General features: G+C 41.6%; 1 protein-coding gene and 1 pseudogene across 1 annotated transcript; both read right to left on the bottom strand.

The window, feature by feature from the left end:
• Positions 1–1623: 1623 nt before the first annotated feature.
• LOC139309883 (zinc finger protein 721-like) lies at positions 1624–27508 on the bottom strand (annotated as a pseudogene).
• LOC139313438 (zinc finger protein 213-like) lies at positions 3641–9101 on the bottom strand. The gene is made up of 5 exons (XM_070939050.1): positions 8641–9101; positions 7462–7569; positions 6297–6423; positions 3692–4061; positions 3641–3644 (listed from the first exon to the last, which is right to left on the bottom strand). The coding sequence occupies exons 1-5, from the start codon at positions 9067–9069 to the stop codon at positions 3641–3643; spliced, it is 1038 nt and encodes a 345-aa protein (XP_070795151.1). The 5' UTR covers positions 9070–9101.

Here is a 27508-nt window from a genome sequence, read left to right as displayed (position 1 = left end):
AAACTAGTGCAGTAGAAACTACACGTTTGGGAAATTAATGTCATCTGAATATAAATTGGGGCATTGGAATATTTCTGCATAACAATGAAATCAAATGCAATAATGTGATTTACTTGCCAATCAGTACATAGAGCACAGAAAATGCAGACCATCCCTTATCCTGATTCAAACTCCCTGGCTAAATGCTTAGATGTAAAGGCTTGACATTAATTTGCTCATGGGGAACAAACAGCTCCCTTCAGCCAACAAAACCTTTTAATGGAATCAATTCTTTTGATAATTCATCAGGAAGGACAGTAATACAGGTAGTTCTCAATTTACGACAATTCAGCCCAACATTTCCCTTGCTAAGCAAGTTAAGTCAGTCACATCCCAGTTTGCAAACATTTATGCCACAGTTGTTAAGTGAATCGCTAGTTTTGAAACATATAATTAAGTGACTCTCCCTTACCCATCGACTGTTGGAAGTTTACAAATGGAGATCACCTGAACCCAGAGCGCTACAATCATAAATACCATACATGCCAGTTGGCAAGTGCCCAAATTTTGATTACATGATCATGGGGCTGCTGCAACACTTATAAGTATGAGAACTAGTCTAAGTCACATTTTTCATTTTATTTCATTTTTTTCACTGTAACATTTAAAAAAAAAATTAAAAATTGATTTATATGCTGCCCTTCTCCGGAGACTCAGGGCGGCTTACAGTGCGTTAAGCAATAGCCTTCATACTTTGGTATATTTTATACAAAGTCAGTTTATTGCCCCCACAAACTGGGTCCTCAATTTATCTACCTTAGAAAGGATGGAAGGCTGAGTCAACCTTGAGCCTGGCAAGATTCAAACTTACTTTAATTGCAGACAGCTAGTGTTAAATTACAGTGCCTTGTCTGCAGAGCTATCCAGGCTCCTTAAACATTGAACATTCACTAAATAAACACTTGTAAGCAGAGGACTAATTGTATAGATTCTTTTAAGAGACTTACTTTGTCCTTCCGGATGTCAAGGTTTCAAGTAATGAACCCACCCAATCTGGCAACTCAAGTCTTAAGACTTTCAGCTTTCTCAAAGAACTGGTTTATTGAATGCATCATTTCGGCAGTTGAAAAACAAACCAGCTCTGGCTATTTCCCACACTTTCAATAATTAAAAATTATATAGCTCCCTCCCTTGTCACAGGTAACATTGTCCAATTAGGTGTTCTAGCATCTCCTTGGAAACCTTCCAGTCTCTGGCTAGCACCTGTTAGGATAACCTTGGTTCCCACAAGATAGTAAGTTGTGTGGTCATTCCAAATCTCCTTCCTTCCCCCAAAGTGTGTCAAGCTGAGAAACTGAGAAAATGGTTTGATCCATTTCAAAGTTGACACCTAAGTAAAGCTCTTTCCATGTTCCAGTTTATTCCTTGTGTGGATCTCGTGTTGAGCCACATGAAAGTCTGTATTGAAGCCCTTTCCATACTCTTTCCATTTTTACGGTCTTTCTACTCTATGGATCCTTCAATGGATATAATAAGGTCTCTCCTCTCACAGAATCCTTTTCCAGACTCCCTGTAGGAGTCTGCATCCTCTCATGGGAACTAAGAGAACTTTTGAAATGGAAGCTTGTTCTACACACAGAGCATTTATAGGAGCTCTCCCGTGTGTATCCTTTGATGCATAGTAATGTCTCTCCTCTCATATCCTTTTCCACACACCATTCAGTTATGTTGTTTCTCCCCTCTGTGGATCCTCTCATGATTATTAAGATTACCCCTGAAACGGAAGGTCTTTCCACACCCTGTGCATTCATATGGTTTCACTCCTGTGTGAACTCTTTCATGATCAGAAAGATGTGTTTTCCGAACAAACTGCTTTCCACACTCCATGCACTTAAATGGTCTCTCCCCTGTATGGATTCTTTTATGAGAATTAAGATTTCCTTTTGAAATAAAGCTCTTCCCACACTCCAGGCATTTATATGGTCTCTCCCCTGTGTGACTCCTTTGATGGATAGTAAGTTCTCTGTTTTCAAAGAATCTCTTTCCACACTCCCTGCAGCTATGTTTTTTCTCTCTTCTGTGGATCCTCTCATGGTTATCAAGACTACTCCTGAAATTGAAACTTTCACTCTCTATGCAACCATTTACTTTCTCAGCTGTGTGACCCCTTTTATGAAAATTAAGTTCTTCTATTAAAACAAAGGTCTTTCCACATTCCTCACAACTATACAGTTCCTTCCTTGTGTGGATCCTTTGATGGATAGTAAGGTCTGTCCACTCATAGAATTCTTTTCCACATTCCATGCAACTATGTTGTTTCTCCCTTCTATGGATCATCTCATGGAAATTAAGATTGCATCTGAAACTGTAGTTCTTTCCACATTCTGTGCATTTATATGGTTTTACTCCTGTGTGAACTATTTCATGATCAATAAGATCTTTTTTCTGAGTGAAACATTTTTCAGACTCCATGCAGCTATGTTGTTTCTCCCCTCTATGGATCCTCTCATGGCGCTTAACATTACGCTTGAAACGAAAGTTCTTTCCACACTCTGTGCATTTATATGGTTTCACTCCTGTGTGAACCATTTCATGATCAGTAAGATATCCTTTCCGAATAAACTGCTTTCCACATTCCATGCATTTAAACGGTCTCTCTCCCGTGTGGATTCTTTTATGAGAATTAAGATTTCCATTTGAAATAAAGCTCTTTCCACACTCCAGGCATTTATATGGTTTCTCCCCTGTGTGACTCCTTTGATGGAGGATAAGAGCTGTGTTCTCAAAGAATCTCTTTCCACACTCCCTGCAGCTATATTTTTTCTCCCTTCTGTGGATCCTCTCATGGTTATCAAGACTATTCCAGAAATTGAAACTCCTTTCACTCTCTATGCAACCATTTACTTTCTCAGCTGTGTGACTCCTTTTATGAAAATTAAGTTCTTCTATTAAAACAAAGGTCTTTCCACATTCCTCACAACTGTATAGTTTCTCCCATGTGTGGATCCTTTGATGGATAGTAAGGTCTGTCCTCTCATAGAATCCTTTTCCACACTCCATGCAACTATGTTGTTTCTCCCTTCTATGGATCATCTCATGGCGATTAAGATTGCATCTGAAACGGTAGTTCTTTCCACACTCTGTGCATTTATATGGTTTTACTCCTGTGTGAACCCTTTCATGATCAGAAAGATAACTTTTTTCAGTGAAACTTTTTCCACACTTCACGCAGCTATGTTGTTTCTCCCCTCTATGGATCCTCTCATGGCGCTTAAGATTACGCTTGAAACGAAAGTTCTTTCCACACTCTGTGCATTTATATGGTTTCACTCCTGTGTGAACCATTTCATGATCAGTAAGATATCCTTTCCGAATAAACTGCTTTCCACACTCCATGCACTTAAACGATCTCTCCCCTATGTGGATTCTTTTATGAGAACTAAGATTTCCATTTGAAATGAAGTTCTTTCCACACTCCAGGCATTTATATGGTCTCTCCCCTGTGTGACTCCTTTGATGGATGGTAAGAGTAGTGTTCTCAAAGAATTGCTTTCCGCACTCCCTGCAGCTATGTTTTTTCTTCCTTCTGCGGATCCTCCCGTAGAAATGAAGAATTCTCCTGAAACAGTTCTTTCCACGTTGTTTGCATTTATATAGTTTCTCATCTGTGTGAAACTTTTTATGAAAGTTAAGCTTTCCTATTAAAACAAACCCCTTTCCACATTCCTCACAACTATATAATTTTTCTGCTCTTTGGATCCTTTCATATTCATTAAGAGTAGCCACCCTTCTGAAGCTCTTTCCACATTTTCTGTATGTTTTAGTTTCTTTGTTCAGACTGGAATCCTTCCCCGACTTTACAATGATATGTGGCTTGTATTTCATCTGAAGTTTCTCAGGTAAAGTAACAGAAAAGGAATGATGAGGTATCGAGGATTCCTGTCCCCTACCTTCTGAGTGGCTTCTCTCTTGTCTTTTTGAATTTGCTTGATGGTCAAACATCATTTCTACTTCATAGCTTGTTGTTTGCAGTGGCATTAACCTTCCCTGCTCCTTATTCTCATTCTCCATTCCATCATCTGCTTGGAAGAAAAAAATAGAAATTCCTGTTGAAATTTAAAACTGTTAGGGAGGGGGAGATAACATCTTGTGTGGTGAGGAGAACCAACACCCCCATTTTTCTGTAGGGGATTTAGCCGGTGGATGTCAGGTTTGGATAGCTGTTTTTTTTTTCCTAGAAGAAAGAACTGGAAATTGTCCATATATACTTTATACATCTGATTTTTGTTAAGCAAACAGAAAAACTTTTTATTTCTGCAGCTGCTTGTGATCAGCTTAAAAGTTCTGGGCTCCATCATGTGCTGAACCATAAATGCAGCCTTATCAATTGTTGGATGGCATTCTCTTCAGTCCATTTTAGAAGAATATCATAGCTTTGCAGCTTTCTAAATTATTCTTTCTAATCTATTGCAATATGCAGGCAATAGGTTATTTTAGAGTTGTTTTTAGAAAGCTTTTAAATGCCTTGTGAAACTGATTTAAAATTTATGAAATTAGTTAGAAAGAACACCCTGTATGGGAAAAATCTGTCGTTTATGTATGAATTGTAAAGCCAAATCTTGAAGTTTTATTAACAGAGCACAAGATGGCTACTTTAAAAGGATGTTTGACTTTTACTTATTTGAAGTTTTTGATCCTTTTTAATCTCTTTACTGAAAACAGACATTACTAATGAAAATCAACAAATCCTTCTGGAAACTACTCACAAGAGTTCACTGTAATTACAAATGCAGTTGGATGATACCGTTTTAAATGGAAATGTAAGAGATTTTTGGAGTCATTTCAGGAAAATTACAAGTGGATTTGAAATATAAGAATTTGAAGAGAAAGGAAAAGGATAATAGAAAGAAATATGTGATGGAAGAATGGTTGGGAGGAAAAAAAAATATAAAATTGCCTTTTCTGATTATTGGAAAAATAATGAGTTATTTCTGATGTTGAATTGTTTGAATGGATAGTGTTTCTTGTAGAAATGTTTAATAGGTAGGGATTTGGTAATGTTTAATAGTTTTAAATTCCTTTTTTGCAAAGTTTGTTAAGAGGTATGTAGAAGGCAGACTAAATGGAAATGGGGACTGTATTAGTAACTACTTATATCATTAGCTTTATTTTTTACTACTTTGCTAATTAGTAAGATCAGAAGATTTATAGAATATTGGGTGATTATGGAATGAAGAGTATTTTGGTTGTATTATAAAAGACAGCGATGAGTTGTTAACATTGAACATACATGCTGGAGATGAAGGGGGAAATTACATGCACATACATACAGGGGTGTTTCTCTTTTGTAAATATTTTTTTCTTTTTAATGTATTTTTAAATTCCTTTTGTGTAATTTATCTGCAAAAGATACCATATTTTTCAAACTATAAGACACTTTCCGATCCCCCAAAAAGTGGGTGGAAATGCCTGTGCGCCTTATAAAGCAAATGTTGTGGCAGAGGGGAGGGGGTTGGTGCAGCAACGGCAAGTGCTACCGCTGGGGAATGCTAATGCCTTTGCTGCCAAGCAGCTGATAGGCTGTTGGATTGGCCTCCCGGAATACCGCCGATCAGCTGTTCTAGGAGGCGGGGATTGCCGCCAGTGCTCGCTGCCCATCACTGCCGCTGAATGGCAGAGATCGGCGGGAGTGAACCTTGCTGCCTAGAACATCTGATGGGCGGTATTCCAGGAGGCCAATCCAACAGCCTATCAGCTGCTCAGCAGCGAAGGCTTCTGTTCCTCAGTGGCGGCGGCAGCTCAGTTCAGTTGACTGATGCTGGGTGCAACCTGACCAGGCTGTTTGCTGCAAGGATGCTGGCCAGATGAATACTGGATGGATGCTGGGAGAGAGAGGAAGATTTTTTTTTCTTGTTTTCCTCCTCTAAAGCTAATGTACATCTTATTTTCTGGCATGTCTTATAATTCAAAAAATACAGTAATCCTTAATAAAATTATGTCAGAATAAACACCAAAACACTATCTTCTGTTCTAAAAAGTATGCCCACCTGCATTACAGGTATGCCATCAGCCATGAATCTAGCTTGGAAATGTTAGGTGCAAATTTAACTAATTGTTAAAATCCAAGGGATTTTTTCAACTGAAAACCAATCTGGGGGTATTACTGAAAGCTATGGTGAGCATTTCTAACAAAGCCTTAAGTAGAGAAGATCGCCTTAAGAAATTTGAGTGAATGATCTTCCCTATTTACCTAATTGGGGAAATTGGGGAAATAACTTTCCCCAATTAATGGATCCCAGAGCAAAGTGGAACCTTACCCAGGGCGGACATATTCCTAAAAGCCTCCAGTGAGACCTCTTTGCACAAATCTCTCTGGCCTGAATCCAGCAGCACCCACTCCTCTTCTGTGAAGTCCACAGTGACCTCCTCAAAGGGATCAGAGCCCTAGAATGAGAATGTTCTTTAATAAACAATCCTAGAAAAGATTTGTGCATTTTCTCTCTTACTGCACAACAGATCTTTGCAAAAACAAAATGAGCATTTTCTTGGAGGAAAAAAAGTCCTTGTGGCTGTAAAGCCCCCATATCCCCCACCTCCTTAATATTGGTAGCTGGTGTTCTAAATGCACAAAGCATGACTGCAAGTTTTTGAATGACAACAGCCATTGGGGAGCCTCCTGGTGCGTTGGAGTAACTTAGCAAGGATTTGTGGAACTGAATCCACTGACTAACTTGACTTTGGGAGCAAATTCTATATTCTTTACAAAGCAGGACACATCCACTAGGAATTTCTTCTCCTCCCTTTCAAAATGTTAGAAATGAGCCTGGAAGTCTTAAGGCACTTGAAGAACATTCTAAGAGCTGTGGTAGCACAGTGGTTAGAATGCAGTACTGCAGGCTATTTCTGCTGCCTGCCAGCTGCCTGCAATTTGGCAGTTCGAATCTCACCAAGCTCAAGGTTGACTCAGCCTTCCATTCTTCCGAGGTCAGTAAAATGAGGACCCAGATTGTTGGGGCAATATGCTGACTCTGTAAACCGCTTAGAGAGCTATAAAGCACTGTGAAGTGGTATATAAGTCTAAATACTATTGCTACTGATGCAGTCATTTAGTGTGAAGTTTGAGGATTTTTCTTGGAAAATCTGTTCTAAAGATACAATATCTTTGTAGCAGTTATTATATTATTCTAAAAGTTTCAACTCATGGGATGAATTTTTTTAACTGGATTCCCCATTCTTTTGTGAAGTATTACAAAATATTAAGCAAGCAAATAACATTGCCTAATAGCCTGTCAGGCTGTTATTGTTTCTTGTTTCTATCTCCAAAATTACCTTGAAAGTTCAGGCTTTCAAGGCTCATTTTGAGGCTCATTCTGGGCAGGATAGTATGTTCAACTACAAACTCAGCATTTGGCTATACTGTAGAAGCAGCTCATGAACAGAGGGAATTGAATTCTGCCACTCTCAGAAGAAACCTACAATTACCTGCTGTAGTGCCCCAAGTTGGATCCTCCTGAAAAGCAGCCCCTGAGAATGAGTACGTTGATTTCCTCTTTCCCAGAAATCTGCTGAGATCTCTCTTGTGAATGGCTCCTGCATCTGAAAAAGAAGCCTGGTTTATAATCCACATTCAAAGGACTGTATTTATGTTACTTCACTTGTCTTACCTTTGGAATTCCCCAACACAAGTCAGAGAGAATTCAGAGATTCTGATTTGAAGGTAGCTGCTATTTCTGGGTAAATATCTGCCATTTTTGTGAAGTATTTCATTTATTTCCTCCTTTCATTCTGATCAGGACTTGCTTATCTTCTCCCCTTCTCGTGATAGCTGTGGCCTTTCTTCTTTTGTAGATATACCTATGCCTGTTCTATCTCTTCCTCCAGGAATCTTTTCCTTTCGATTTAGAAAGTTTTGTCTCTTGAGTGCCAAGGAATTGACCTTCCCTTCCTTTTCTTTGGGCTTCCTTATGCCTCTTGCAGTGGAAAGACCATCAACCTGGGAATTCAGGGACAGATTTTAGGATGAACACCGAGATGGTTTTGTGAGGGAGATGCACACAGTCTCTTTGTGGGGACTGAGAAACATTTTACATGATGTTTGTTTGTTCAGTCTGGCTTATCAAGCATTCCCACAGACCACTACATTATACCATCATGATCATCATCATTTTAGCCATTGTCTATCCACTGCAGGATGAAGGTCTCTTCTGCATATTTCCAACCAAATATAAACATACCAACATATGTTCTCTAGAGATATGTTTCCAGTGACTATTTTTAAAGAAGAGGAGCAGGCAAGTAAGACTTTAAAATAAGATTTGCTATGTCATTAATGAGAATGAGTAGTTTGAAGAATATAGGTTGAAATGGAACAAATCCTCCATTCATGCATTAAAGGGCAGAAAGGTAGGGTGAAAAAAGGATTCTAGCCCCCTTCCTCAAACTCTTGGACTTCCTTACAGCCCTGAGGGTGAATTTCTCTTTCCTCCCATGGATTTTTCTCCAAGAGCAAAACGAAGCATTTGCCTCAAGAACAAATAAGTTCTCAAAATATTAACACTTCCGAGAAATGCGGACATCTTTCTTCTGAATGTCTCTTATTTCTTACAGAGGCTGCTAAACACATCAGCGTCCCATGCATCCCTCACGGTTTACTTTTCTCACCTGCCGGCCCTTTGCCAGCTTTTCCGGGGCGGCTGCGGGGCCGAGGAGGCAGCCTTCGGCCAGGGCCACCGCCTGGGCGCAGCTCTCCGCCCCGCACTCCCTCAGCCAGCCCGCCAGCTCCGGGGGCAGCAGGGCCAGCAGCTGCTCCAGCACCACCAGGTCCAGCATCTCGGCTTTGCTGCTCCGCTCGGGCCGCAGCCACCCCTGGCACAGCCCGTACAGGCGGCTGCAAAGCGCCCGGGGCCCCTCGGCCTCCCGGGAGACGCAGCTGCGGAAGCGCCAGCGCTCAGCCTCGGGGCTGCGGGGCTCCTCGGGGAGGCCGCTCGGGCTGCCACTTCCCCCGCCGGACTCCCCGCCGCAGCAGCTCTCCGTCTGAAGGGTAGCGGGGGCTGCTGCTGCTCCCGCCCCCGGAGATCCCTGGGCTTCCATTTGGTCTCCGGCTTCAGCGTCGCCCAAAGCCCTCTTTCAGTGACGGGAGAGCCTCCGCCATCGATCGCCCCTTTCCCAGTTTCGCGGGGGGAGAATACGTGCTCTGCTTCCTCAGAGTTTCTGCGCCTCAGCAGAGCCGTTTCAAATCGTTCCCGCCAAAATTCCCGGCGCCGTCCGGGCCTCACAGAGCCTGGATCACAGAGCCCTCCTCCCTAGAGAGGCAAGATGCTGTAAGCGATCGATGTTTCCTCTCCTTGACTGCCTCCCTCCTCCAGTAAAAGGGAAAGCGTCGTTTCTCCTATACACTGCAGGCATTACTTTCTAGCGCCTTCTGCGCATGCTCTCTCACGTTGTGACGTCAATCTCGTCCGTTGGCGAAGTATTTTTTTTTGTGGGGGGGGGAGGGACAAGAAATAAAGGTGTTCTCTTCTCAAGGAGAAAAGTAACCTGGAACTAGGGACAAATTTCCCGACAGTGAGAACAATAAGTCAGTGGAATAGTGTGCCCTCACAAGTTGTAGGTACTCCATCACTGGAGCTTTTCAAGAAGAGATATGACAAACGCTTGTCTGAAATGGTATAGGGCAGGGCAGGGGTCTCCAAGCTTGGCAATTTTAAGACCTGTGGACTTCAACTCCCAGAATTCCTCAGCCAGCTTTGCTGGCTGAGGAATTCTGGGAGTTGAAGTCCACAAGTCTTAAAGTTGCCAAGCTTGGAGACCCCTAGCATAGGGTCTCCTGCCTGTGTAGGGGGTTGGACTGGAAGACCTCTAAGATCCCTTCCAACTCTGTTGTTCTGCTATAGATATTTATGTGGACCGGGCTTGCAAGGGAGGGGGGCAATTATGTTGAAATATAAGAGTATTGAACCAGGTGGCGCTCCAAGGGTGTGCTGTCCAAGAACTGGGAATGAGTTTAGGAGGCTGGCACACAACTGGGATGGGGATAGATGTGGTGAGGTGGCATCTTCTGTTACAGATTACTCTCTGGATCCCGTAGCATCCTTTGCCCATCACCAATGTAATGCATTGTCCTGCCCCATTGATCCGCAAGTTAGACATCCTTTCCTTCCGGACCTTCTTGGACACCTGGGGTTTCTCTTTCTTCCTCAAATTCTCTTGGAAATGTAGATGTGGTTCTGGGGTACAGAGGGGGAGAGATTTGAGGAAGGGCGCTGGAAATGTGAGAAATGGAAAGTCTCAGGGCAAGGGCCAGCCAGTAAATTTATTCATTTATTACTAAGTAAATGCTTTACTATTAGGCCAGTTTTTTTGTCCTCCATTACCTGAATCTCTGTATTTCCCTATGGTGATTTTATGGAGGTAGCTTCCTTTTTCTACAGAGTGCAACCTGCCTTCTACCTGTTTAGTTTCTGTTTTCTCTTTCTAGGCTCTGCAAATCTTGACTTTTTATTCACCTTTTCTGCTTGGCTGTGCCTGGCCAGTTGATTCTTCAAGAGTTGATCCTTTTCCAAGGGATTATAGATTTTTTTATACAATAAAAAAAGAAATAGATTTTCCTCCTAGGTGGACTGAAATGTGGCACTCAGTATTGCTGGCCATGAGAACTGGGTCAGATATTGAAAAAATAAAACACAGAGACAAGTCACAAGAGTTCATCAATTAAGTCCCATGCTTACAATATCTTCTTCCCAAAGATGTGCTGAAGTGGTGAGGAGTAATTGCCATGCCAACTGCTGAACAAGGTTTTTCCTTTGAGCTGATGTGATAGCCACACACTCCTTCCCCTCTCTGTAGAAATGTTCACTATGGTCAGAAGATAACAAAGGGAAATCACAAGATTTCTGTAGCTAAATCTTAAGAAGAAAAATGCAACTAGCAAACAGCAGAGAGCGCACAAAGAAAGCCACTTATTAGTGCAAGCTTTATTAAGTCCATGGAGGGGAAGTGAAAATTCTCCACAATGAATTTAAGCGTAGGACCTGGCCCCTTGCCAGCAAATGGTGCATTGCAAAGGAAAATAAATAGAGCTACTTGTCTAACCAGCCATTTTCCAGGTGTTAATTAAAATGGTATGTCACTCTCAGGACACTCGAAGAGTAACCTTAGAGCAGGAAACCGTGAAGTCAAATCCTGCCTTAGCCATGAAAACCAATCACTCACTCTCAGCCCAACCCACCTCACAGGGTTGTTCTGCGGATAAATAGGAGGGGAAAGATCTGTTGGATGTGTTCATCTCCTTGAATTATTTGTAAAAATAATAAAGGCAGGATACAAATACATAAACAATAACAATAAAAACTAACCCATTAATCAGCAGTGACTCTTGGAAAGTGAAGTTGACAACATTTGGTGGTTTTAAGCTGAGAAGGCAAACGTGGGGTGGGAGATAATATTCCCTTCTTGGTTATGAAAACAATGTTATTTCTTCTTCTATCACGTCCTGAGTAATAAACTTTCTGATCTTCTATCTTAAAGTGTCCAACTCCAGTCCATTTTAATTTGCTAAAGTCGAAAATATCAAATGTTTTTGTAATATACTTTTTATTAAAAGTTTTAAAAGCAATAATAGAAACTGATTTAGAACAGAAAAGGGGGAGAAATAACAGAAAAAGCTCAAAGTGTGAGTAGGAAAAAAAATATATAAAAAAACATTCTTCACAGGTTGTAAGTATAATTATATTGTAGCCTTTATCTCCAAGATACAGTATGACACTCTTCTTTCCATATATCTATCTAATCATCAAAACAATAAATCACAAACTCATTTATTTTTTTATGCAAATAATCCATAAGTGGTTTCCAGTGTTTGTTTTGTTTCATCTTTTACTGCACTGAGCTTTTCTATATTCAATTTTCCAGTTCCCACTATAATTGACTTCTGGTTTGGATTTTCTTTTCTTACACATCAGCAACTCTGAGGCTTTAATGTAGCAATTCTTCAAAGAAAGCTTTTCTACATTCCATGCATTTATAAGGTTTCACTCCTGTGTGAATCATTCATTCCTTCATTCCTCATTTATTATAGTTGACCATTTCCCAAAACATAACACTGATACAATAACAAACATTCTACAATTTTAAAAAGTTCAATATTATTATTAAGACTAGGAAAAAGGATTCAATATTATAAGGAATACAGTAACTTTTCTGGTTCAACAGTCTTTTGAGATTCCCGAAATCTGTTGACATAGCCATGTTGTTTTGAGGGACTTCCAAAAGGAGATCAAGGATGGGTGCCAAGGCAGAGAAGGCCCATCTCCCTAGTCCTGCCACATGTAACAAGGATCCTTAACAGAGAGGATCCGCAACACACATCTGCCAGATCTGATAGGCAGATACACTCAGGAAGAAGGGGTCCCTCACGTAACCCAGCTTCATACCCTGAAGGCCTTTAAAGGTCAAAAACAGCACCTTGAATTGGATAGAATCAAACCAGCAACTAATGCAACTTATGGAGCAGAGGTGTAACATATGCTGCATAACTGCCTACATCATCATATCTTGTATTAGCTGATACCTCTGGATGCCGAAGGGCAGCTCTGTGTAGAACTCATTATATTAGTTCATCTGGGCATGAGTGACTGTAAGCAGAGTCTCCTGATCCAGGAATAGCCACAATTGGCACAAAATACAATAAGCTGTTCAAAGGTCCTCTTAGCCAAAGCTGCCACCTGCGCTTTGAATAGAAGTCATAATTTTGAGAGGACTCCTAGTTGTGTGCAAAGTCTTTCAGCAGCAAGTACTCTTGGAATTTAACAGTATTCCTATGGTTTCTCATTTGTGTGCATTTGTTTGCAAGTAGGAGTACTGTTTATAATCAAGTTCTTTCTACAATTTACATAATCTACAGTTCCTGCCTGTCTCTGAAATCTTTAATGGAAATTAACACAACTCTTCAGATTTAAATGCATTCTAAATGTTATAAATGTAGGCAATTTCTGTTGTATAGGATTTTTTTAGGTAAATTAAGAAAATCAAACAAGCCATCAGTTTTCTGAATTCCTTAATCTTTTTGTGGACTGTTGATTGCCCAAGACAGATGCCATTGAGAAATCACGGAACAAATTCATTTTCCAAATTTCACAATTTGGAAAACGGTAAAATCAGAGGGGGAATCATTGTTTGGACAAGGTCACTTGGATTATAAAAACATGAGTTGAATGGGTTGAAATGTTAAAATGGGATATATAAGTAATTTTCCGTTTTAACATTTCAACCTTAGGCAGATCCCCTCAGAAGTCCTGAAGTGCATGAACCTCTTTCCTTAGGGAAAATAAAATAAAATATTAGTAAAATAAAATAAAATAGAAAGTGCAAACAGCAACTAAGATGATTAAGGGCCTGGAGACAAAAATATATGAAGAATGGTTGCAGGAATTGGGTATGGCCAGTCTAAAGAAAAGAAAGACTAAGGGTGACATGATAGCAGTATTCCAATATTTGTGGGGCTGCCACAAAGAAGAGGGGGTCAATTTATTTTCCAAAGCATCAGAAGGCAAGACAAGAAACAATGGATGGAAACTAATCAACGAGCAACTTGGAATTAAGGAAAACCTTCGTAACAGTGAGGGCAATTAACCAGTGGAACAGTTTGCCTTCAGAAGTTATAGGTGCTTCATCACTGGAGGTTTTTAAGAAAAGACTGAACAGTCATCTATCTGAAATGGTATAGGATCAGCTGCTTGAGCAGGGGCTGGACGAGAAGATCTCCAAGGTCCCTTCCAGCTCTATTCTGATTGAAATTGAGAAAATATACCTGTTCACCTCCTTCAGCTATATAGTTTTTCTGTTGTTCCATCTTCCACAACTGATTATCATGACAATTTTCTACAGTCATCTGACCACAGATCAAGCACTCAAGCCCTACTGAGGTAACCAGCTTTTAAAGAGATAATATGTTCTCCATGTCTCACAAATAAAATATGTGCCGAAAGTATGAGTGAGACAATGGTGCACTTTACTGATACACCCATTCTCCTGTACATTTCCATAACTCCCCAGTATGATCATACTAGTAAGACCGCTGATCCATTTTCAGCTCTTACCGCATGTGAGCACTTAGATATTTTCCTGTGGGGATACTTGGAAGGTAGGTAAGATTCTGATTCAAACCAAAGATCTTTGCACATTGCACACAATAAGAAGTTTCCTCCCATGTCTGGCTCCTTTGATGAGTAAGTCGACTGTTTCAAATGAAGCTCATTCCATGGATTTATGATTTTTTTCTGTATGAAACTTTTTACGAGAACTAAGCGCACAATTTTCAATGAAGCGTGTTCCACATTCCATTTTCTCCTATGTGGATCTCTTTATGAGATGTAAAGATGCTGTAGTCATTAAAATCTTTTTCACACTCAATTGATTTATATGGTCTCTCCCTTGTGTGGATACTTTGTTGGCAAATAAGATCTCTGTTGACAATCAAGGTCTTTTCCCATTCTAGGCATTTATATGGGTTATTCCCTGTGTGGGTTCTTAGGTGGCGTGTAAGGTCTCTCTGATCGAAATAGCTCTTTCCACATTCCATGCATTTATGTGGTCTCTCCCCTGTGTGGATCCTTTTATGAGAATTAAGCTGTCCTTTCTTAGCAAAGCTTTTTTCACATTCGATACATTTATATGGTTTCTCCCCTGTGTGGATTCTTTCATGATCAGTAAGATTTCCTTTCTGAGTGAACTGCTTTCCACACTCCATACATTTATATGGTCTCTCACCAGTGTGGATTCTTTTATGGGAATTAAGTTGTCCTTTCTGAGCAAAGCTCTTTCCACATTCCAGGCATTTATACGGTTTATCTCCTGTGTGGATCCTTTGGTGGCGAGTAAGATCTTTATTGTCAAAAAAGCTCTTTCCACACTCCAGGCATTTATATGGTCTTTCCCCTGTGTGGATCTTTTGGTGGCGAGCCAGATTACAGTTTGTACTGAAACCCTTTCCACACTCTGGGCATTTATAAGGTTTCTCCCCTGTGTGAACCCATTGATGGGAATTAAGCTGTCCTTTCTGAGTAAAGCTCTTTCCACAGTCAGGGCATTTATATAGATTCTCCCCTGTGTGGATCCTTTGATGGGTAATAAGATCTCTATTCTCAATGAATCGCTTTCCACATTCCCTGCAAGCATATGTTTTCTCCCCTGTGTGGATCCTGTTATGACGAATCAGATGACCATTTGTTCTGAAGGCTTTTCCACACTCAGTGCACTTATAAGGCTTTTCTCCTGTGTGGATCCTTTCATGACAAGTAAGATGTCCTTTCCGAGTAAATCCCTTTCCACACTCTAGGCATTTATATGATCTTTCGCCTGTGTGGATCCTTTTATGATGCGTAAGCATTCTATCCTGACAAAAGCTTTTTCCATACTCCATGAATTTATATGTTCTCTCCCCTTTGTGGATCCTGTGATGGTGATTAAAAATACTGTTGATAGTGAAGCTCTTTCCAGACTTCATGCACAGGTTCATATCTCTGCTCAAATTGAAACTGTTACCAACTTTTATAAATGTATGTGATTTGTATTTCTTATTCAGTTTCTTAAGTAAAGTAAGAGAGAAGAAATTATTGATGTATTTTCCATAATTTATAAAGCTTTTAGACTGACTTCTGCTATACTCAGGCAAATCAAAATTATTTTCCTCCCTTTTGCTGGATTTTCCCTTTTTCTTCCTTTTCTGACCTTGTTGGTTCAGGAAGCCAGGAATTTCAACAGGAAGAGAAGTGGGGGAACTGTCCCCCATGTCTTCTGAGTGTCTTCTCTCTTGACTTTTTGGATCCCCTTCATAGTCAAACATTATTTCTTCTACTTCGTGCTTTGTTGTTTGGAGTGGCATTAATCTCGCCTGCTTGTCATTCTCATTCTCCAGCCCATCACCTGCTTGGGAAAAAGAAGTTCCCATTAGAGTTTAGAATGGTTAAGGAGCGGAGTCTACCCATCTCAAAAGCATGCCTATTCATGTTCCAAATTTGGCTATTTGTCTCGCTAGGAGATATTGGGTCAAATTGTTATCTACCGTGGGTATTTCTTCCAAGACCTTTGTTCTCCACTAGAATAAGTGATGTGATGATGGCCTTGAACAAAATTGCCTATATTTGTTTGTGATCTAGTGGGGCACTGGTCATTGATTGATTTTATAAGATTAGGAAACGTATGAAGGGAGTATAGTAATTCAGGTGGTAGCCAGGTAGAGTCATGATCATCTTAAGAAACTGAGTGCAGGGATCTTCTGTTTACCTTCCTCTGAGAAACCCTTCCCCAATGAATGGAATGCAGAGAAAAGAGTCTTACTCAGAGCAGCCATATTCCTAGAAACCTCCAGCAGGACTTCACTGCATAAAGCCCTCTGTCTGGGATCCAATAGTGCCCATTCCTCCTCTGTGAAGTCCACAGCCACCTCTTCAAAGGAATTAAAGTCCTAGAAAGAGAATGTTCCTTACTATTCAATCCTAGGAAAGACCTTGTAGGTTTTCTCTTACTGCACAAAATGGAAAACAGAGCTTTGTAAGGGACCAAACAGATATCTTCTTACAGGAGAGGTATGTACACATACTGTAGTCTGTGGGGCTTGGAAACCTTTCCTCTGTCAGGCTGCTGTCTAACTTCACAAATTATGGCTTATGTGCATCCAAGCTGTAGAATGGCAACATAGCCCACATTGGGGAGCCTCCCAGTGACCCAGAATAACCCAGCAAGGAAGTTTGGAGGAGCAGAATTCCCTGATCTGACCTCACTTGACTTGGGGGGGAGGATTCAAAATGTGTTAGAAAATGGGACACATCCACTTGGAATTTCTTCCCTGGCTTAATTCAAAATATTTCCAGGATATTCCAAGTCGTTTGACTAGCAATCTGGCTGTTCTAGCCACTTAGCACTGACTTTTTACATGGGAAATCTGCTCTTCATGCAATTCATTTTTAAGTGAATATGCTGATAGATTTCTGAAGCAGTTTTTATGCTATTCATAAGTCTTTCAAATCAGGGTTTTCATTTTTTAACTGGTTTTCAGTAATTTTTCAACAAATAAATTACATTTCCTAATATAAGCCTTTCAGTCAATTGTCTCGTTTGTATCTTCAAAATGATTAGAAAGCTGAATGTATGTGACTCATTGGCTCATTCAGAGGTGGGGGGAAACACAGTGTGTTCAAATGCACACAAATTCAGTATTTGGGCAGAAAAAGCAACTCATGAATGAAGGAAGTTTGAACTCTATTGTTTTCAGAGGAAACCTACACTTACCTGGCAAGGTGGCCCAAGTTGGATCCTCCTGAAAAATAGCTCTTGAGAAGGACTGGATTTATCTTTTCTTTCCTGGAGGTCTGTTGAGATCTCCCTTGTGAACAGCTCCTGCATCTGAAAGAACAGCCTTGTTTATGATCCACTTTCAGAAGACCATAACCAGCCTTACCTTCTGTCTCCCCATCTATACTTCTACAACCCAAATAAGAGAACTCAAGGTTTCTGCTCTCTCCCTATCTATTTCTCAATAAATCCCTGCAATTTTTGTGAAATGCTAAATTGCCTCTTTTTATTTTATTTATTCTGATCAGGAGTTCCTCTTTATCATCTCATTTTCTTGATAGGTATGGTGTTTCCGTCTTTAATGAACTTGTTCCTGTTCGATTTCTTCTTCCAGGAGTATCCTCCTTTAGATTGAAGGTCTCAGGTAGTAAAAGATTCCGAGATCAAAGGAAGATGGAAGTATATTGAAACACCATAAGATAGATTTGAACATCCAATTTCCTTAGAAGAAATTCCCTATTTACAAGAATCTCTAGTAGTAGAAAATGAAGTTTGATCAGCACTCCAGTTATTACCAAGTTCAAATGCTTTAGAAACTGAAGGAATATTCATAGAAATAGGGCAAGTAAAAGAAGAAGAAATCGAAGTTCTAACCAAGCTGTCAGCAAATCTGGAGAACAAATTGGCAACAGAGTGGAAGAGGTTAATCTACATTTCAATACCAAAAAGGAGATTTAACAAAATGTGCAAAATAGTGTATAGCAGGGGTGAAATGCTCCCGGTTCAGACCGGATCGCCCAATCTGGTAGCGATGGATGCGGGTGGTTTGGAGAACCGGTAGCAAAAATCCCTGCTCCCCCCCATTGCCCAGCTGAGCTGCGCAATCATCAGAGGCTCTTTTTTTTTATTTTTAAAAGCATTTTTTCTACAACTTCTTTGGCCGAAAAAATGCTTCTAAAAGTAAAAAAAAAAGCCTCTGATGATCGCGTGGCTCAGCTGGGATCATTAGAGGCTTTTTTAAAAAAAAGAAAGCCTCTGCCAATCAAGCAAGTCAGCTGGGATCATCAGCGGCTTTAAAAGCATTTTTTTTACAACCTGTTCAGCCCAAGAAGTTGTAGAAAAAATGGTTTTAAAAGTTAAAAAAAAAAACAAAGTTGGCCACGCTCACTCAGTCATATTACACCCCCCCACCAAGCCACGCCCACAGAACCGGTAGCAACAAATTTTACATTTCACCACTGGTGTATAGCATCTTTAATTTCACATGCTAGCAAAATAATATTTAGGATTATCCAATGCAGATTAGAGCCTTCCATGGAAAAAGAGATGTCAAAAGTTCAAGGTGCCTTTGGAAAAAAACTAAGGAACAGGAGACATTATTGCTGATACATGCTGGATAATCAAGAATGCCAAAGAATGCCAAAAAAGATGTCAGTATGTGCTTTGCAAATTATAGAGATTTCAATTGTGTCAATCTGGTCTGTGGAAAGTGTCAGTAAAATGGGATTCCCAGAAAATCTCATTGTCCTTTTGAGAAATGTATATATAGCTCAAGAAACCATAGTACAGAGGGAACACAGTGAATCAGACTGATTCCAGGTTGGCAAAGGAGTGCCATAAAGCTGCATATTGCATGCTGAATATCTGAGGATTACCTGCAGTTGCCAAGCGTCTGAATTTTGATCACATGATCACAGGGATGCTGCAATGGTCATAATTGTGAAAAATGGTCACAAGTCACTTTTTACAGTGCTGCTGTAACTTCGAACAGTGACTAAATGAATGGTTGTAAGTAAAGGTCAACCGATATTAAGGAAAGCTGAATTGGAAGAAGTGATTTTTAAAGTGCAAGAAGAAACATCAGTAATTTGTGCTATGCTGATGTCATTCATTACCTGATAGTTGAAAATGAAAAGGATCTGCAAGCCCTGGTAGTAAACTTTCAGAGTGGAATATTGGACTAAAATTATATATAAAGAAGACAAATACAACCTAGAATAAAATAAATAAATTTATGTAAATTAATGTAATTTATGTATAAAATTATTTTATAAATAAATAGAATAAAAATAAATAGTAACAAGCCATAGAATTGGCAATGAAGATATCAAAGTGGTAGAAAGGTTCTGCCTTTTAGGATCAACGATCAATACTAATGGAACAAGCAGTCAAGAAATATACCATAGATTAGTACTTGGTAGAGCAGCCATGAAGCCCCCTTGGAAAAAACATTTATATGCTGGAACGAGCTCCCCCCGGAGATACGGAGGATCCCAGATCTGTGAACCTTCCGTCGCGTGCTTAAGACCTTTCTATTTCATCAAGCCGGCCTGACCTAAGTTTTTTCCCCTTTTTAAATGGAAATTTTAAATCTGGTTTTAAATTATTGGGGTTTTAAATTTGTTCAGCCAAATTATTTAATTCGTTTTAATCTATTTTATTTATATTTTGTATTTATATGTTTTATTCCATGGCTGTTCACTGCCCTGAGTCCTTCGGGAGTAGGGCGGTATACAAATTCAATAAAATAAAATAAATAAAATAAATATGCCATCATGACTCTATACCTACAAAAATCAGAATTGTGCAAGCCATGGTTTTCTCCCTGTGACACTCTCAGTAAGTAAAAGGTGCAGCAAGACAGGAAGACTAGACTTGAAGACTAGAATAGATTTGAATTTTGGTACCTGAAGATTCCCAAGAATATAATGGACAACCAATTAAACAAACTGAAGGATCATTGAACAAATAACCCCAGAGTTCTCAATAAGGGCACATATAACCAGGCTCAAATTACTCTATTTCAGATACATTATGCAAAAGCCAAGCTCTTGGGAGAACGTAGTAATCCTGGAAAAAGGTGGAAGGAAAAAGAATAAGAGCACGACCAGCAGCTAGGTAAATGGATTCAATTGAGGTGATGATGAATGATTCACCTTTGGGAGACCTGAAATAGCAACTTAGGGATATATTGTTATGGAGAAGATCTACCTATAGGGTTGCTAGAGCTGAAAACCACTTGAGGGCACAAAATCAGTGAAACTCTTTAGCAGTAGGGGATCTATTTCCCCTTTCAGTTTTGTTTCTTTCTGCATTTTGTGATGAGTAAATCTTGATGTAGACTTGTCCACAATTGCACAGAGGCATCGATGCATACCTATGCTTTGAAGGGGCTGATGAGTAAGTGTAAATGGTTGCAGACAGACCTCCCAATGAAACCCACAGCCTCTCCTGTCGTCTGCTCAGCATCGAAGGCTGTCAAAGACTTGCGCATGCTCCCTTACTTGCAAACGTTGAAAAAGTTGCCTATAATCCAGTAGGCCACAAATCTCAACTATACATTGTATGGAAATGCGCATCCTGCATGCCAATTGGTTGATCCGTTTCCCTGTGCTTTGTTCCGGCAAGCAAAATTAATGGGGGAAGCCAGATTCACTACATGATTCATTTAACAATTACAGTGATTCGCTTAACACTCCTCTCCTGCGCGAGCTGCATTGGCTTCCAGTGGACTTCCGGGTGCGTTTCAAGGTGTTGGTGATCACCTTTAAAGCGCTCCATGGCTTAGGGCCAGGGTACATACGGGACCGCCTTCTGCCACCAATAGCCTCCCACCGGCCAGTTCGCTCCCACAGAGAGGGCCTCCTCAGGGTGCCGTCGGCTAGACAATGCCGGCTGGCGACCCCCAGGAGGAGAGCCTTCTCTGTGGTGGCATACCCTTTGGAACAATCTACCCCTAGAGATATGAGTGATCTCCGACCTCCGGACTTTTCGTCGGGCCCTAAAAACTCATCTCTTTCAGTTAGCCGGTCTCTCTTGATTTTATGATTTTATGATTTTATGGTTGGTTTTAAATTTTGATATGGATTTTAAATTGATAAATTTTAAACTATGGGCCAAATTTAATTATTTTAAATCTATTTTTAATCGTACTTTATGTATAAATGTTTTATTTTGGCTGTTCACCATCCTGAGTCCGAAAGGAGAAGGGCGGTATAGAAATTCGAATAATAAATAAAATAAATAAATAAATAAATAAATAAAACAACCCTGGCAAAAAAGGTTGTAATACTGAATGCAACTCACTTAACAACTAGTCTCAATTGTGATCTTAAGTCGAAGAGTCCCAAGGAAACCTCTTGGATTCAAGTTTGGAGTCTACAACCCTGGTCTGGAAACCTTCCATCCCCCACCATTCAGTCACAACTGAAGAAGCTCCTTGGATGATAAGCGAAATGTCTTCAAAGAAAACACAGAAAGTCCAGTTGCCCCTTGAAAAAAAGCACCTTTGGGACAACCATGACCTGGATGACTGACAAACTCCATAGACATCTGACTGGAGAAATCATTTATCATTCTTTTGAAGTAGTCTGGACAAAAAGTAGGACAGTAAATACTAGCTTTTTTATCTATCACTAATAGGATCTTGCAATTCTATTAAGTACATCTATCATCCTTTCTTTTTATTCACTGGAAAACTAGGAAGGATTTTTATGATCTTTTCCCCTCCTCATCCAAATCCCACAGTCATATTTTGGGGACCAAGATATCTTTTACATTGTGGCTGCCCAGCCCGCCTCTCCCACAGTTATTCCCACATATTATTAGCCATTCCAACAAGACAAGTTCTCTACGTGTGTTTTCTCTGCAACTGGCAAGTAAGAGGATGAAGCTCCCTCACCTGCCGGCCCTTTGCCAGCTTTTCCGGGGCGGCTGCGGGGCCGAGGAGGCAGCCTTCGGCCAGGGCCACCGCCTGGGCGCAGCTCTCCGCCCCGCACTCCCTCAGCCAGCCCGCCAGCTCCGGGGGCAGCAGGGCCAGCAGCTGCTCCAGCACCACCAGGTCCAGCATCTCGGCTTTGCTGCTCCGCTCGGGCCGCAGCCACCCCCGGCACAGCCCGTACAGGCGGCTGCAAAGCGCCCGGGGCCCCTCGGCCTCCCGGGAGACGCAGCTGCGGAAGCGCCAGCGCTCAGCCTCGGGGCTGCGGGGCTCCTCGGGGAGGCCGCTTCCCCCGCCGGACTCCTCGCCGGCGCCGGCGCTCCCCGTCTGAAGGGGAGACCCCCGGGCCTCCATTCGGTCCCCGGCTTCAGCGCAGCCCCGACGGGAGGAAACTCCCTCCGACGCCGCCTTCGGTCACGGCGGACCCTTCGCTCTCCACCCCTTTCCAGGTTTCCAGAAGGAGAGAGCGAGCTCCCTCAGAGCTTCTGAGGCGGAGAAGAGCAGCTACAAATGGCTCCCGCCATAATTCCCCCCGCCCTCCTATTCCCACAGAATTTCGGTCAGAGAGTGCTGCATCCTAGAGAAGGAAAAGGCCTATAAACACCTTTTCCCCCCCGCCGCTCCCCTCGCGTTTCCTACTTTTGCCTAGAGCGTCTCCCAATGGAACCCACCGCCTCTCCTGTCCTCTGCTCGGCATCGAAGGCTGTCAAAGATCTGCGCGTGCGCTCTTCTCCGCCAACGTTGACAAAGTCGCTCCGAGGTCGAGACTCGGGCGGTTGGGGATGGGATGGTGTGGAGAAAGGCGAAAGAGCCGGGCGTGATGGGTACCAATAAAGGAGATTATTTGTAGCTCAGGGTTGACATGAGGGGGTAGAGATACAGATTAACAGAGTTGGAAGGGACCTTGCAGGTCTTCTAGTCCGAGGGAGGGAGGGAGGAAGGAAGATGGCTTTTATTACAGCAGGAATACACCATTGGGAGACCTAAAGAAGCAGGTATCCTGGACAAGTTTTGTCTGGTGATTGGTAAGAGTTGGCACTGCTTTGGTGGCCCATCGATCAACAATGTTTTATGTGATGGCCCAGTTCAAACAGCACCATTTCCTCAGCAATGATAGCTGAAGTTGACATGAAATGACCGTTTCCACAGCTGAATTCAGACATATTCAGGGATGGGATTCAGCCGGTTCAGACCAGTTCGGGCGTACGGGTAGCTCCGACGATCAGCTGGGAGCGAACCGGTTTGCTCCGACGATCAGGTGGGCCGCCTCGCCCCTGTGTGCTTTACTCACCTTTATCTTCTCAGCTGATTCACACAGCAGAGCGGATTGCCATGCTTCAGCTGTGTTAGTCCACATAAGTAACACGGAAGTTTAGTTTTGTCAAAATTGTGCACACACGTGTAGCGCGCATCAGGTGCGGGTGTGCACGCAGCACCATGCATACGCGAAACACGTGATCACCGAACCGGTTGTTAAACCGGCAGGATCCCACCACTGGACATGTTTTAAACTTCCCAGTCTAGCACTGCTTTGCCCCAATGTTTGCCCCAGCCAAGTATGAGAAAAAGTTTCAGGCAATAAACACACAGAATAAAAATCTGAAATATTTTATTCAACAAAGCAATTAAACATTTTTTGCTGCACATTATAACGTAGACAAGAAGATAGTTACAGATAAGGGAATAAAAGAGTTAGTTATATTCAGGGAAGGAGTATCTCCAAGGAAAAGAATACAAAGCCTAAGATGGACTCTTAACCCTGCAATTTCATTCTGTCCCCCTCAGCGGTTATTATGGGCCTTTAATCTTGGAATTCCTGGTGGTCTCCTGTCCCATCTCTAACTAGGGCTGATCCTGCTTATCTAGACAAGGTTGTCCAAGTGCCAGAAATTACCAATTGGGTTTTAGTCTTACCTGAGATTTTGAGGAAACCAGTTAGTCGGTCTGTTCATCCAGAATCTTCCATAATGAATTTCAGTACTGGAAATCCCTCCTTTGGTTTCTGTTTTGATCAAGGAGGGAGAATCTATCTGATCTTTCAATTGTACATATTTTGTCCCCCAATCTCAGACTTACCTTTTAAGCTAAAAAGTCCCAAATGTTGCATTCTTATTTCTGAAGGCACCTAGGCCGAGTCCCAGGGTATTACTAACCAACTGCATTAAGTTACAATATCTGAATTTCAAGGTCAGGCTTCTTCTTATCAAACAACCCAAAAATGGAGCAACTACAATTCAGCCCAACTAGTAGGGTAAATTCAGCCCAGCTGGTCAATTTCTTGTTCAGAAGGTTTTGAAATCATTCAATTAAAAAAAAAAAATCAGTTAACAATTGGCTAAAGATGCTCTCTTGCTGATAGATAAGTTTATGGGAGGTAGTTCTCGATTCATAGCCATTCGTTTAAGTGACCAAAGTTACAATGGCACTGAAAAAAGTGACTTATGGCCATTGAAGTATTTCCATGGTCATGTGGTCAAAATTCAGACAGTTGGCAATTGACTTGTATTTATGACGATTGTAGTGTCTCGGGGTCATGTGATCACCTTTTGCTACCTTCTGACAATGTACAATGTACAATAATTCACTTAACTGTGGCAAGAAAGGGCATAAAATGGGGCAAGACTCACTTAATAACTGTCTTGCTTAGCAACAGAAATTTTGGGCTCAATTGTAGTCATATGCCGAGGATTACCTGTATAGGAATACAGCCACATGGAAAAGAAGGAAGAGGAAAGTGCGGAGAAACACCTGAACAATAGAGAAAAAAACAAAAGGAAAATCTTTCTCTTGCAATCTGAATTTCTAACCATTGCACCTCATTGTCGACCACCCTAGATAGAGGATACACCAGGTCATGTTCAAGAAATCATCGAATTCCATCGTGGTATTTGGGAAATATATACACATAGTTCTTGATTTACACCAGTTCATTTAGTGACCATTCAAAGTTACAACAGCACTGAAAAAAGTGACTCATGATCGTTTTTCACACTTACCACCTTTGTAGCAACTCCTTGATCATGTAATCAAAATTAAGATGCTTGGCAACTGACTGGTACTTATGAGCGTTGCTGTGTCTCAAGGCCATGTGATCCCCTTTTGCGGCCTTCTGACAAGCAGAGTCAATGGGGAAACCAGGTTCATTTACCAGCCGGGTTACTAACTTATCAAGGGTGGTGATTCACTTAACCACTGTGGCAAGAAAGGTCACAAAATGGGGCAAGACTCACTTGACAAACAGAAATTGTTGTCTCACTTAACAACAGAAATTTTGGGTTCAACTGCGGTCGTAAGTGGAGGACAACCTGTACATCACTGGGAAGGAAATAATTTGGGCAACGTAGATTGGAAGGAAGGACATGCAGTTTGGAATTCATTTATCTTGGTTATATTAAATGTTAAAGACCCCTATAAGGTAAATCTCAAAAAAGCGTTAACATGGACTTTTTACTCCCAGATGAATGGCTAAAAAATTATTTTAAAAATTGCACACATCCTTTTCAATTCTTTCTATAGCTCAGGGGTCCCCAATCCCCGGTCCGTGGACCTGCACTGGGCTGCAACATGCCAGAAACAGGGCCACGTAAACAAGCCCCATCTGCAGGATGTCGGAAGCACACGAAACCACACCCTCTCCAGCAGTGGTGAAATCTAAAATTTGTTACTACCGGTTCTGTGGGCGTGGCTTGGTGGTGTTGGGGGTAATGTGACTGGGTGGGCGTGGCCATTTCTTTTTTAACTTTTAAAACCATTTTTTCTACAACCTCTTCAGCGAAGAGGTTGAAGAAAAAATGCTTTCAAAAGGCTCTGACATCCCAGCTGATTTGTCTGATTGGCAGAGGCTTTTTTTCTTTTAAATGCCTCTGACGATCAGGCAACTCAGGCAAATGCTTTTAAAAGCCTTTGACGATCCCAGCTAAGCCGCACGATCATCAGAGGCTTTTTTTTAACTTTTAAAAGCATTTTTTCAGCCGAAGAGGTTGTAGAAAAAAATGCTTTTAAAAGTAAAAAAAAAAGCCTCTGATGATTGTACAGCTTAGCTGGGCATTGGGGGGGGGAGGGATTTTTGCTACCGGTTCTCCGAACCGCCCACCTCCATCGCTACCGGATTAGGTGATCCGGTCCGAACCGGGAGCATTTCACCCCTGCTCTCCGGTTCGCGGAAGAACCTCTCTCCACGAAACCGGTCCCTGGTGCCCAAAAGGTTGGGAGCCACAGCTATAGCTTGGTATTTCTTCTTTTTCTTGCCTCTACTGGGGTACACTACCACCATATTTAGTTCCAACATTCCTTTTAGCCATCAACGTGGCAACCAAGCTCCACAGGGGGAATCCCATTAAAAGACCTCCTCTTCCTCATATCTGGGCATGCATGGAGTATGAGGCGAATGAAAGGAAAGTTCCCTTATGCTATCTCAGCCTTCCTCTCACTTATTTCTACATCTGGTTCAGTTATGGCCAGGCCATTCCTCTATCAGATCTTTCCTCATGTGTGAATATATGTTTCCTCACCAGCGTGGATTCTTTGATGGTAGGTAACGGCACTGCTACTACTGAAGCTCTTTCCACACTCCATGCATTTATATGGTTTCTCCCCTGTGTGCAATCTTTGATGGGAAATAAGTTGCCCTTTCTGAATAAAGGTCTTTCCACACTCCGCGCATTTATAGGGTTTCTCCCCGGTGTGGATTCTTCGATGGTAGGCAATGGCACTCTTGCTACTGAGGGTCTTTCCGCACTCCATGCATTGATACGGCTTCTCACTTGTATGGATCCTTTGATGGGAAATAAGTTGTCCTTTCTGAATGAAGGTCCTCCCGCACTCTGTGCATTTATACGGTTTCTCACCCGTGTGTTTCCTCTGATGGCGAGAAAGGCCACTGTTATAGTTAAAACTCTTTCCACACTCCCTACATTTGTATGGTTTTTCCCTCGTGTGGATCCTTTGATGGGATGTAAGATTATTGTTTCTACTGAAGCTCTTTCCACATTCCATACACTTGTATGGTTTTTCACCTGTGTGGATCCTCTGATGGGAAATAAGTTGTCCTTTCTTAATGAAGCTCTTCTCACATTCCATGCATTTATAAGGTTTTTCCCCAGTATGGATTTTTTGATGGCAAATCAGGGCACTATTCCGAGGAAAGCTCTTTCCGCACTCTCTGCATTTATATGGCTTCTCCCCCGTGTGGATCCTTTTATGACAAGTAAGATCTCTGCTTTCAATGTAGCTCTTCCCACAGTCCATGCATTTATATGGTTTTTCACCTGAATGGATCTTTTGATGGCGGGTCAGATGACCGTTTGTTCTGAAGGCCTTTCCACACACTATGCAGTCATATGGTTTCTCCCCTGTGTGGATCCTTCTATGACGAGTAAGGTCTCTGTTCTCAATGAATCTCTTGCCGCACTCCAGGCATTCATATGGCTTTTCACCTGTGTGGATCATTTGATGGCGAAGGAGGTTACTGTTTGTACTGAAGCTCTTTCCACAGTACATGCATTTCCACAGCTTCACCTCTGT

The sequence above is a fragment of the Pituophis catenifer genome, unplaced genomic scaffold (genome assembly GCF_029215685.1).
Source record: "Pituophis catenifer annectens isolate HBS135680 unplaced genomic scaffold, rPitCat1.0.hap2 SCAF_2, whole genome shotgun sequence".
Taxonomy (NCBI): domain Eukaryota; kingdom Metazoa; phylum Chordata; class Lepidosauria; order Squamata; family Colubridae; genus Pituophis; species Pituophis catenifer.
The sequence above is the reverse complement of the archived record's forward strand: the minus strand, read 5'-3'. Positions and strand labels throughout refer to the sequence as shown.

Coding starts and splice junctions, on each gene's coding strand:
- LOC139313438 (XM_070939050.1), bottom strand. CDS start 9,069: ATGGAAGCCCAGGGATCTCCGGGGGCGGGAGCAGCAGCAGCCCCCGCT. Junction 7,570..8,640: donor AGCTGGCAAAGGGCCGGCAG/GTGAGAAAAGTA, acceptor TTTCAGATGCAG/GAGCCATTCACAAGAGAGAT. Junction 4,062..6,296: donor TAGGAATATGTCCGCCCTGG/GTAAGGTTCCAC, acceptor TTTTCTTCCAAG/CAGATGATGGAATGGAGAAT.